At 35.9% G+C, this 13,317-nt stretch overlaps 1 protein-coding gene across 1 annotated transcript in view; it reads right to left on the bottom strand.

The window, feature by feature from the left end:
* FIRRM (FIGNL1 interacting regulator of recombination and mitosis) overlaps positions 1-13,317 on the bottom strand; it is a 50,321-nt gene that overhangs the window by 3,033 nt on the left and 33,971 nt on the right. The window contains exons 16-23 of the mRNA XM_052653423.1: positions 12,573-12,662; positions 7,961-8,146; positions 6,049-6,171; positions 4,869-4,964; positions 3,396-3,509; positions 1,693-1,797; positions 996-1,076; positions 49-168 (exon numbers count right to left, since the gene is read on the bottom strand). Of these exons, the coding sequence (XP_052509383.1) occupies positions 49-168; positions 996-1,076; positions 1,693-1,797; positions 3,396-3,509; positions 4,869-4,964; positions 6,049-6,171; positions 7,961-8,146; positions 12,573-12,662 (915 nt within the window). The remainder of the gene's footprint in view (positions 1-48; positions 169-995; positions 1,077-1,692; positions 1,798-3,395; positions 3,510-4,868; positions 4,965-6,048; positions 6,172-7,960; positions 8,147-12,572; positions 12,663-13,317) is intronic.

The raw sequence follows: 13,317 nt of genomic DNA, 5'->3' as shown, positions 1-13,317 counted from the left end.
AGCAAATTTTTTATTAAAGCTTGATCCACAGTGAAGAGCAGTCCATACCTGTAAAGATGACATCTTTGTTTCTTCCTGAATAACTTTAGCAAAAGGCTCCCAGAAAGTACCTTTTTCCTGTTTGATACGTTCCACTCTTGCAGCTGTAGTTTCATCTACAAACCCTGTCTGCCAGAGATATGAAGAACCAAGTAAATACCAACATTAGCACTCTCAACTTGTTATCAAAATGGTGTGATACTCAGTGAAAAGACCTGTGTGTATTAAATGCCGAATGTTTAACTACAAGGCTCAGCTTGTGAACTAGGCAAATTCTGGAAGTAAGTTGGACTCATCTGTAAAAATTACCCTCAGTATGATTTGGGTAAAAGTATTTTAGAGTGTACGTCTTCCCTACAGAAAAAAAAAAGATCATCTGCCAGCCTTTACTGAATAGGGTGAGAAATTTTTACATGTACACACACACACTTATACCCAGCTTATATGTAATATATGCATATATACAAAAAAGAGACATAGTCCACTTCAATGAGATATTCTTAAAATTAAGTACTTAAGCATAATTCACTTTATCCTAGTATTCTAAATCTGTGGTTTAACTGTTCTATTAGTGTTTCAGTTAAGCTTTAACTTACATCCTACCATTGTCCCCAAGTAAGTTTCAAAGCTCACACAAAATATGGGAGCCACTATTTGGAAAAGCCCTGATTGGATTATGGTGGTGAATATGACCCTCTTGGGCCTACAGTTCCACGTGTGAATCTAATGATGGTGAGTTACTGGTTAGGGATCCGCTTTCTTTTTCTCTGGGCCTGGATGATCAAAGCTGCAGTATCCAAGACTACAGCCATAGTGACCCAAGTGTTTCACTTCTGACTTGCAGTGAGGTCCCAACTGTTTAATAAGCTAACAGGATATTCAACCTGGCAATAATTTTTTAAAAAGTAACATAACAAAATATGTTCTGCTACTTGGATGCTATACAAATAAAATACCTTCTCCAAAAAGGATACAACTTTTTCCTTTGTTTCTTCAGAACTGAGACATTGTGGAACTATCTCTTCATGAGTTGTTCCCTATTAAAAGATTGGTAAAACTTATTTCAGTACATTTTAATAACCTGCAAAAAGAAGTACACAAGTTTTAAGAGTTACTTTAATTAAAAATGCAACTTTAAAAGAAAAATCGCTCAAAAGATAATAAGCTTATAGTTATTTGAGGGTGCACAAATATAAAGTTGTGAGCTGTAACGATTTCTGCCCAATCATCCCAACATTTTTGGGTCCCATTATGATGAAGGGCAGGACTGTACAACGGCGGCTAAGAGTAAAAGCAGCCCAGGGCAGGGTCGCCCTCTCTACAGAGCTGAGCTAACAGGTCTGTGTTCATCAACTTAGCTCCTATGAAAGGTGGAGATTAAATATATTATCATTCAACCCCAAACAGCATCTGAATTAGGACACCTAGTCTGAATGCTTGTTCTGATCATTACTACTGAGGACCTTAGGAAAATCACTTCCCTTCTCTGGCCTTCCTTTTTAGATCCTATAAAACAGAAGGCTAGTAATATCTCTTCCAGAAATTTTATGGCTAAGATACAAAAAGCAGCTCTATACATGTTTTTGGAATATTCTGCAATATCAGAAAATGTTTTAGACATCATTGTGACAGACTGGCCTTCTAATTAATTACCTCAGCAAACTGAGTAAATGCCTCCAAGGAATGTTGTTCTAATAGCCAGTTCCTGTCAGCTAGCAGTGAAGCAAAAACAGAAGACAGGCTGGGCAGAATTCTGTCCTACAAAGAAAACCAAACCTTATTAGAGGAGAACCTCAACAGAGTACATTCGTTACCAGTTTTCCATAATTCTGTCCCAGGGAACACAATAAAACGTGTTAAACTGTGTCCCTCCTTTGCTCTAAGCCCCACTGCCTTTGTGTTAGCTCTCCTATCAAATGTGCTTCCAGCTGGGGGGTGTTCGCTTCCCATTTCCCCTGTTCTGGAGATGCCTCCTCAGGTACCTGCCTGGTTTGCTCCCTCAGCGTCAGGTGTTACCCACATCACTACAGTGAGGACTCCAGTGACCAAGTCTGATTTCAGACTCTACTCCCACGTATTTCTTCCCCTTCTCTTGCTTTATTTCTCTCCATAGCACTCACCACCAATTTAGTCCTTTTCCTATATCCCCACTTTAGTAGTCTGTTGCTTCTCAACAGGCTGAGGGTATTTATTAGTTTGATTTACTGAATACTGAATCCCCAGTATTAAAATAGGGATTAAAATAGCACCTGACATATAGCAAGAACTTAACTTTTTCTTGAATGAATAAATGAATCAATATCACATGGGTTAAATGCCTCTCATGCTGATGAATTCCCCCAAATTTCTTTAGAACTTCACTCTGGGAATATGTAAGGTAATTTCTGCTTTTATTAAACATTTGTTCCGTAGGTTCTGGGCCCATCAGGGTCATGGCTATGGCACTGATGAAGCAGAATTTCAGAATATATTTATATTCACTTTATGCTAAAAAGATAGCTCAAATGCAAGTATCTTTGAATACTTCTATCCAGAGAGTTGAAAAGAAGCTGTCAAGTCTACACTTACCTCAAGAAACACAACTTTACATGATGAAAACCAAGAGTATGGGATTGTCTCCCTTTGAACAAGAGAGCCCTTTACAAACTAACCAGTTCAAGTTTTGGTTTCAAGGTTTTAATTATTTAACATGTACTGAGAAAACATTCATCATATTTTTGCCCCACTTACATAAAAAGTTCTCAGCACTGAAATCTTCCTAGTATGATCTAGAAGTAGAGGGAAAATGTCAAGTGTCTAGAATTGTCTTAACCACAGTAATAAGGAAGGAAAAACTCAATTTAGGAGGAAGACTTCTTTTTGCTGTGAAGTGTGTCTTAAGATTCAGTAGAAGTGTATCACCAGGCCTTTACAGTTTTATAAATAGTTATTTGTCAACTATATATACCTCGCAAAATTTTCAAAAATATCTTCTAAAAAAACAAATAGGCTCCCTTTAGTGGATATAGAAACCAAGAGAATAACTGATAAATCACCCAATACATTGTTCCCTCTCACTATACATTGTTGCCTAGAAGACGTATTTTCCTTCCTTAGGAACTCTGTATGCTAGAACCCAATTATCATAAATCTTATTGTAGCCAGTTCTATAAATTATTTGTATGTCAACATATATTTTTCTAAAAGTAAATGACTCGAGTCCTACTAAGACAGTCACCCTCTCTTCACAAAAGAGTTTTTCTCCAATTTTCATTTGTCAGCAATCCACAGAATTCCAGAAATTAAAGCCTGAAAATCCCTCAGTAATTATTAGAGATTTTGTTAACATGGGAACAACAGGATTAAGAGAGTATTACCTGGATAGTTTGAGGTATAAAAAGTTTTCCCAGAGAAGAGAGAAAATCCAGAAATGCCAATCGAACATGGTCAGGAGGCTCTAATTTAAGCAGTGAGGTCTGCAAAGTTATGACCTGAAGGTGCAAAGACCAAAGAATAGTTACAAGCAGTTATAAAACAAGTGCTTTGTAGAGACACAACTAAGATTTTGATGGGTATGCAGGACGGGAAACAAAACCAAACCCAGGACAGTCAAAGATTCTACAAAGCCTATACTTCACAGGTGGAATTTGAATAAAACAATAAAATCACTCATTCAGTTACTACCACAATATTAGTCTTACCAACCACTGAAATAAAAAATTAAAAATTCATGTGTTTCTGAAAAACAATACACCAGCCTTCTTCCTTTAAATATTATTTTTTATTTTAATTTCTAGAGGGAGAAGTTCATTCTTTAAACATGGATTGGCAAACTTTCTGTACAGGGCCAGATGGTAAATATTCTGGGCTTGTTCTTTGTTGCATGCATATATATATATATATATATATATATTTTTTTTTTTTTAATAAACCTTTAAAAATGTAAAAAATTTTCCTTAGCTATGCTGAAAACAGAAGAACAGAACCTAGTCAGGAGGCCATAGTTTGCCTGGTGTAAAGGACACTGAGATAGTCTCTATGGCAGCAATGTCTCAATGAATAATTTACTTATGTTGAAATTTTAAAATATTAGTTATTTAGGATTTTTTTTTAAAGGTAGGTACAATTACATCAGAACTATCAGTATTTTTCAAAAAAGATTAGAATCTTCAGAATCAACATATTTGAGTCAATTATTTTACTATATTCTCTGTAAATACATATATACTAACTAAAAATATACCTCATTAGTAAACATTTTTTTTTAATTGAAATTTATTTATTTTAATTGGAGGCTAGTTACTTTACAATATTGGACTGGTTTTGCCGTCCATCAATGCTAAGTTCTTCATGTACACAACCAAAACCAGAGCTACTAAATACAAGGTGTTGCTAGTCTCACTCTCTGCAATATGCTGTAACTTCCTAAATAGGAAAGGCTAGCTTTACCTCGAAATAGTTTTTTTCTTAAGTGACAGTAAGCTTAAACCAACTGAATTAGGGGATCAGGTCTGTCTATTATGAACTCATTCCAAATCCTTAAATCACTTCAGGTAAGATGAAGGCCTTCTCCCCTTTTCCCTCTTTCCATCACTTAGAACCACCCAAAGCGAGGCATACCTGAGGCCTACAGTCCATGGGGTCCCAAAGAATTGGACAGGACTGAGTGACTAACATAACTTCAACAACAGCTTCTGGCATACCTTTGAAAATGCTATGAAGGCAGGGTTCCCAGGTGAACTGACTCCTAACCTCTGGGTTTCCTAAGCAGTTACCAGCAACAGCAAAACAGGTCTGACTATTCAGTATCAAAGAGATAAGAGAGTAGATAGCTTGCCCACTATTCTTACCTGACTTATCAGCTGAGGATCTAAAGCTTGAATGAAAAATCCCAGCAGTGGAAGTAAAAGGCTGAGTGTCTGCTGAACATAAGGTTGACCTATTACCTTAAATAAGAAGCACAAAATAATTTTGGTGAAAATTTTCCATTACATAAGACTAGCCACATTCACATTTATTATATTCCAGGAAATATGCTAAGCACTTTATATTACTTCACTTATTCCTTATAATTCTATGAAGCAGGTATTATTACCCTCACTTTACTACTAAGAAAAAGGGGTAGAGAGGTTAAATAATTTCCTCTAGACACACAGTTAGGAAAAAGTATAGCCATGTTCTAAACCCAGATTTAATTCAGATCGGCATCTCATTATTTTTATCTGTCTCAGAAAAAGCTTGCTTATTCCTTAGTCGTCTTAAAATTCTCCTCTCCAGAACTCTTGCTTCTATTATATTATAAGCTTTATCACCAGGAAAGATCCTCAGTGAATATTTATTCAATGATTTAATGAGGATCAGGGGAAATAACTTGTTGAAGCTAAAATGCTACAACAGTGAAATCTAACCATATACATAAACTTTAATGATAAAATATAATCTGCAAAACCATTTCTGTTATTTCACAAATGTGAATGGTGCTTTCAACTTCCACTGACTGGGACACCCAGAGGCCAGTATTTCAACTTATCAATAGTTAAATATTTAACTAAATATGATTTTTAAATTACAATGATCTGTGGGACATATATCATTCTACTTCTAGCCTGATTTTGGCTTTTCTGGAGAAGAGGAATACAAGTTAGCCACATCCATTTACTTGCCCCTTCTAGTACTAAGCCAGACCACTCTCGCACTGCTCAAAAGATTTTATAAAAGAACTCCAGAATCACAGAAACCGGCCATAGCAAACAAAGAAGAAGAAACAGTAGGAGAAGAAATTTAAAGAAAAGAGGGTCCAACTGGTCCTGAAAATAGTAGCTAGACTGTCACTGTCACTTCACTAGTTTCTGGCTATTAATATAATTCTGTCACACTTAAGTAGAACTGGCTGAAAGAGTAAAAGTAGGCATTTTCACAAGTGCTACCAAGAACCTAAAGTAATTATATACATTTTACTCTGTATGGAAATTTCATTCTTTCAATATTTTATTTGTTCTTCAGCAAAATTATTACAGTTGCTTTCCTTACCAGTTTAACATTTAAAAGAATTGAAAGCTGACTTCCAACTTCCTTAATTGCCATTTGCTGCCCCATATCCAGAGCTTCACCAGAAGAATTACATACAGCAAGCAGAGCAGAGAGCACTGTGTTCTAAAGGCGAGAGACAGGGAAAGGACCTGAGTGTAGACATCAGTCTAAAGGAGCTGGAACCCAATTACCTGCACGTTTTGAGTTACCTCTAACTCTTAATAAAAATACTAGAAGTGTATCTATCTCTAAGACCCAAAGCCATCTTTTCAGCGATGTCTTAATACATGTATTATGTTGGCCAAATAAGATGTAAGATGTTATAGAAACACTCAAATTTTTGGCCAACCAATATATTTTGTTAAAACAACTTTTCCTTATACACAGAAACATTTGCTTCATTTTCCTAAAAAAATTTTTTTTCCTTTTAGGTTGAAAATTTAACAAAATGGAAACTGTATCATATTTTAATAAATAGATTTGATACAAATGACCAATATGGTCAAGCTAATTCATACTATTTATCAACTAAATTTTTTTCACATTATGTACTTAGCAACCTTTTAAAGTTTACTAAATTATTGTTGCTGTTGTTGTATAATTAATCTTCAAAAATTTTAGCAACACTGCATTCAATAAACAAATATCGTACCTAAGTACACTATTTAGGATTTGAAACAAAAGATAATTTTTCCTGGATTCACTCTTAATGATATATCAAATGTCTGTCTCTCTGACTGGCCAGGAATGGGGTTGGTTGGCATGTGGTAATAATCAGTAATTTTGCCCTTCATCCATTATACTTCAACAACCACACTTAATTTTATGTAATCACCACACAGCTTTTAACTTATTATTTACTTATTTCCTTTTACAATAAACATTAAATAACTTGCTGATCTAGTTTTGGTCATACAGTAAAGATCTGTTGAATTTTAGAAAATAGGTGCTTTTATTTTATCTAATACAGAAGTTTTTGTCTTTACTTTAGAAATTTGTGTATGAATACAAAACCTGAACAATCTCACCATCTCCTAACTAGGTATTTAATAGGTTTCTTAAAGGCACATAGAAATATTTCCTTTCAATATATGTAAATGCTTTAAATTATCTTGATGATTACAGTCAAATGTAATAGAGTATCAGAACATTTACACTCAGTTTAGAAATGTAAGTCTCAAGAAAACCCTGAACTCAATTTAAAATTGCAAATAAGCCCTCACCCCTTCAAATGCTCTGTGCCCAACCTTGCTTGATTTGTCTCTTATCAAAAACTGATATATAGTATGTATCTAAGTTTTACATATATATATATATATATATGTTACTTCTTTGTCTACAGCTAAAGAATGTAAGTCCATGAGAGCAGGAATTTTTGTTGGTTTTGTTCTTTGATATATTTTTTATCTCCAATGCCTAAAACAAAGCTTGGCACATATAAGCATTCAAAATATGCTGAATGAATGAATGAATCAAAGAATGTGCAAATAAACACCAAACAACATGTACTATATCCAGTTTTTAAAATTGTATTTTGACTTACAGATCAACTTCTTTTTTATTCCATTATTTTAAGAGGGAGCATTCTAAATAGAAAGATATATAAAGACTCAGAAGAGATTTGCATAAAATGAGGGTTGTACAAAAAGAAGAATCTTCTCTACCAAATCTAGAAATATGTCAGCAAATATACTACAAATAAGTATTTCGCAATGTGTTCCACCCTCCCCTCTCATATTTACATCAATCAAAATAACAGTACATTTCTCACAGACTCTTACAGTGTAAAAATATGAAACTCTTGCTAGATTCCGAGGGCACAAACTGTGTCTTTTTAACAACACATCCCCAGTAACTAAAGCAGCTTCATAAACAGCTACAGAATGAATCAAGGCCATCATAATGCACTTACCAGAGACTCAAGTTCTTCCAGCGTGCGGTTACTGCCTAGCCACTTCATACACCATGCAATACCTGCTCTGCTGACCTCAAGTGCAGTTTGTTTCCTAAGCTCAGCAGGTAATGCCTGAAAGGAAATATACTGCCACAGAAGCAGATTTTCTGTTTCTTTTGGGGGAAATTTCTGGATAAATTCCACCTGAAATTAATTGTTAAAAAAACAAAAGTAACATAAGACAGTCTAGTGAACTGATACACCAAAGCGAAGTATTAGCTTCGATATTTAATACTTTTTTTAAAGTTCTTGGGATTTCCCCCGGTGGTCCAATGGTTAAGTCTCGGATTCTGCACTTCCAGTGCAAGGGGAGCAGGTTGGATCCCTGGTAGGAGAACCAAGATCCCACATGTTGTGTGGGTGGTATGACAAAAAATAATAGTTCTTAACTGCGTAACAGTGTCACAAGGTACCAGATCACTGTAGCCTAAATGAACAAGCATTTTAGTTATTTTTTGTTTTTGCATTTGTTTCCAAATTGAAAAACACAGGTTAAGTGGAACACTATATAAATGCATTAGTGAGTGAGTGAGTGAAGTCGCTCAGTTGTGTCCGACTCTTTGCGACCCTGTGGACTGTAGCCCACCAGGCTCCTCAGTCCATGGGATTCTCCAGGCAAGAGTACTGGAGTGGGTTGCCATTTCCTTCTCCAGGGGATCTTCCCGACCCAGGGATCGAACCCAGGTCTCCTGCATTCCAGGCAGACGTTTTAACCTCTGAGCCACCAGGGAAGCCCTAATAAATGCATTAAGAAATGTTAAATTATTAGTCACATCAGCTATTTAAATGCTTCTACCCAATAAGTCTATTTTTTTCCTAAGAATCGGTGTACTCAACAACTTGTACAGTAATATTACAAAATACACCAACAAGATTGATTTAGCCAACCTTTGTGGCTTACTACTTAGCTATCAGAGAGAAGCAGAGGTCACAGGTTCAGTTTTCCAATGGGCTAGCCAGCTCTGCTCTACTTTAGACAACATATGAAACTCATTCGCAAGTGTTCATAACAGTATGGTTGGCAAAACAATTCTACCACTGAAATAATTCAAAGGGTTTGCCAGGTTAACAGAAAAACCGTACTGTTCTAAAATGCCATGTTAACGGGCTAGATAAAAATGGCAAACAAAAGTTATTTTAAGAAAGCACTAAACTGTTTAAATCAGTTTCTGGTAGAAAAACTGCAAAAGCAATAGTGTACTTAATTACCAATTAAGGTATACTCTAGGAATATTGATGTAATTTTTAAGAAGAATAATTCAATTTACAAATATCCAAAGTCTACTTAATGAAAGAAAAAAAATTTTCTTACATCAAAAATGAGAAAAGAAAAAACACACTACTATATTCAATCTGACAGAGAAACTCTTCTACATTATATATCATATTTATATTTGAATTTTATTTGTTTGGAGAAAATACTTAGCTGTCAAAACAAGGGAGAAATTACATGGCTATTTTCTGGGACAGCTGATAAAGCCAGAAAAATGGATCCCTTCATGAGCTATGCATCAATTACAACAGGCAGCTTTATTCATGAAACCAAACTGCATCAGGAAAGCCAAGAGAATTGTGCCAACTAACATCAATTCAAACAAGACCTTTCTTAAAGTCCAGCGAGTGAATGAGTTCCCTTTCCAAAACAGAACTATAAATAGTAACACCCTGGACAACATAGGTAGCTGTTGCCAAGATCTGTTACATATAAAGACTGATTTATTTATTTACTATTCTGGGTTTGAAAACCTTGGCCTCAACACAGTTTTCAAGATTTAAAACTGCTTGTGCTGACAGTTCACAAGGAATGAAATATAAGGGGATCTAATGTGCAGAGCTCATGACTTCCCTCCTTAACACTGAGAAAAATACACCAGTGGGCTTAAAATGCAAATATATAATCTTTCCTTTACATGAAAATGGTAGCACAGCTGCCAGTGTGCTTCAACCAGACCATACTAATATCCTTTCGCCCAGGTAACCTCAGGAAATAAAAAAGCATATTTCCTAGGGTAAAAGAGAGTAAGGAGGCAGAGGCAACATCCCAGAGGAGGCCCCTGAAGCAGCTGCATGAAAACCAGCTAAAAACAATACGGGAGCCATGGAAAGAGGACAGACTTGGGAGCAAAACAGATCGTATCTGAATCCCAGCTCAGTCATTTATTATGTGTGAGCTTGGAGAAGGTCTTTAATTATCCTGAGTTATTGAATCTTCATCTGTAAAATGGACATGATAACATATCATCTATCCCACAAGGCTGAGGTAAGGATTAAAAGAATTAAAGTGCCTATTACAAAACCTGGTCCATAGTATAGTCTGAAAAAATACAGGTTTCCCTGCTGCTTCCTTTAAGATGCTGGATCATGTCTTAAGAGAAAAGGAAAAAGCTGACATGACATGACATGACAGAACAACTAACACTTGTTAAATGCTCACCTGATGCATATATACACTATCTCCTTGAGTCTCACAACTGCCATCTAAGTAATAATATTTCAATTTTAGGATTAACTAACTCTCCCAAGGACTCTCAGAACAGGAATTCAAATTCAGGTTTCTCCCTTACTGTTAAGTGTTATAGAGTAACTTGAACACAGCAGGAAAAATCAGTATTTGATAAATGAAGTAAATGAAGGAAAATATTACAAGTAACCCCTCATTTATCTGTAACTTCATATCTGATAGTTGCAATTATTTGGAAATTTCAAAATAAACTGAGAAGTATGTAAGAGATCTCTAAACATACACTAGAGTTTGTTATAACAAACCTTCTAGAACTCACTTGGGGCTAATTCATTCTGAGCTGTATTATCCTAAAAGTTAAAATTTCTCAACTCTGGGAAAAGAATTTTATTCCTATAAAGTGAGAAAATGGAGGATCTCTTCCAAATCCCACTTCTTCAGGAAGGGCCTGCCAGTGAAACAGGGCTTCTAGGAAGAACCATATACCAGGAACCAAGAGTATGACCTTTAAAGACAGGGGAGTGGAAGGTAGTAAAATTGCATTAGGAGCAGACAACTCTTCAGGAGTTTGAGAGGCATGAACAGCAACCCTAATATGTTTTCTGGAGGGCAATGAGGTGGGCCTGCTGTGCTTTTCTGCCTTGGAGACACCTAAGGAAGAGGGCCAGAAGGTCAGTGTGGCTCCTCACTGCCCTGCCATCCTCTCTTGGCAGGAAAGCAGGCATGGACTTGGGGTAAACACTTCTGGTCAGAAATAACTCAGCCTTTATTGAGTACCCTCTAAACTCGGCACTATGCTAAGTATTTCATATATATTATCTCTAAATCCTTACGAAATTTTTCAAAACAGTTACACATTTCTGTCACTTTGTAGGCAGGGAAACAGTTTCAGAAACAATGACTTGCCCAAGGTCATATTAAGCCAGGATTCACACCAAGGCCTTTAACCCACTTCACTAACCTAGTGTTTCCCCAGCTTGTATCCATGTCAGAATCATGTAGGAATTTAATAATAACAAAAACAAGTTACTGAGCCTCACCCAACAGCCACCACTCCATACCCATTCTATTCACAGGCTTAGGTCCTGGAACCTGTATTTTATAAAAAGCTCATAAGAGCTCCAAAGTGACTAATCCAAGGGACTACACCAGGCTACCAAGGTTCCTATAACTGGAGAATCTCCTCTGTCACACAGAGCTTGTCTTCCTCACAATGGCAAACAACTAGGGCTCATCATACTTAAAATTTTCCCCAGAAAGTTCAACTTGTTTACTTTGAAAAAGATAAAGATATCATTTTCATTTAGAGCATAAGCAATATTCTAGCTCTTCAAAATAAGTTAAAGGGACAGGGGATACAGAACCATTTCATTCCAAGTATCTTAAATGTATGAGAAAGAAGAAGAAAGAAGACAGAGTTAGATGTACTCAACGTCCACCCACTCCTCCACCATCTTGTTCTCTCTGAAGACAGAGTTAGAATGATTCTCTGTAACTTGCAGTAAAGATACTGAAAAGGACTCTCTCTGACCAATCTTGAGTCAAGCTCTTCTTAGCTCTCTTCTTGAGAAGACTTTGACCCTGGGCTTGTATCCATCTTTTCTGGGTCTTGCATTATCCAGTTTTAGCAAGAATCATAACTAAATTTAGAAAGAATCCCTCACCCTTAGTATCTGATCATCCTGGTCTGTGTTCAGCAAGAATCTGGTCAAGCCAGAATGACCCCCTTACCTCTGATGTTTCCTTTTAGGAATTTTTATCCACAAGACTCCTACCCTGCTTCTTGACCCTAGATTCACACTAGTCTATGCTGTATTCAGAACTGAGCCCAGTTCTATACTGAAATCTCTTCTCTCCTATTGCGACAGCTCTGAATAAGCTCTATTTTTATCACTTTAACTTAATGTTAAAGTATAGCTCTGGCTTTTCTTTAACATCAAAATCTAAATCCACCTAAAAGCAATAAGCAAAGCAATCAATATATTAAAAATTTACATTCAGATGTTAACATTTACATGTAGAATAAATGGGGGTGAAAAAGCCTTCAAAAGTATCTGAATCCAATTCTCAGCAGCTGCTCAAAGACAGTGACAAAGATGATATCCTTGCCTGTTGGGGTGGGGCCATGAAGAAGAAGAGACGCCTCAATAGTATTGATAGGTTGGTGAGCTGATAACATTCTCCAGGGCAGGATTTTATCTGAGAAAAGACAGGAGAGAAAACAGAGATCAAGACTTAAAATATAGCTTTTACAAGCTTTTATATGCCAAAATATTAACAACAGCTCTTTCTGGGAAATAACATGGAATTTTAATTTCTGATTTGGCACTTTGCTCTAATTTTTTCTCTTCCGTGAACCTACTTTTGTAATATGGAAACAATTTTGATATATTTAAAAACAATACTTTGGAATTTCTATTTCTAATTACCATTTTGATTATAACTTGATATGTTAATCCCCCTACTGAAAGATAACTTGTGAAATTTTTTTAAGTCTAAGCACAAAAGTGCAGAGGTGAATATAAACTGTAAGATGGAAGCGTCATTAAAAGAATTTAAAATTCCCATCATAATGTGCTAGGAGGGCTTTTATTTAAAGTAGTTATGAGATAAATAACATAAAAGTCACTGTTTTGTGTAAGATGTGATGAGGATTTAGATAATAATTGGGTAAGCACTCCAGACCATTGGCCACGGAGACACAGATGTCAGCTGCCTGGTTATCATGCATCTCTGAATTTAGTCCACAATATCCTTACAGGGTAAACCAAGAAATATATGAAACAAAAAACAAAAGACACATGGCCCACATAAAATCTTATCAAAATCCAGAGACTAAAAATAAAACAAACCA

Source organism: Budorcas taxicolor, chromosome 16 (assembly GCF_023091745.1).
Source record: "Budorcas taxicolor isolate Tak-1 chromosome 16, Takin1.1, whole genome shotgun sequence".
Lineage (NCBI taxonomy): Eukaryota > Metazoa > Chordata > Mammalia > Artiodactyla > Bovidae > Budorcas > Budorcas taxicolor.
Note: the sequence above shows the minus strand (reverse complement) of the source record. Positions and strands in the feature narration are given on the sequence as shown.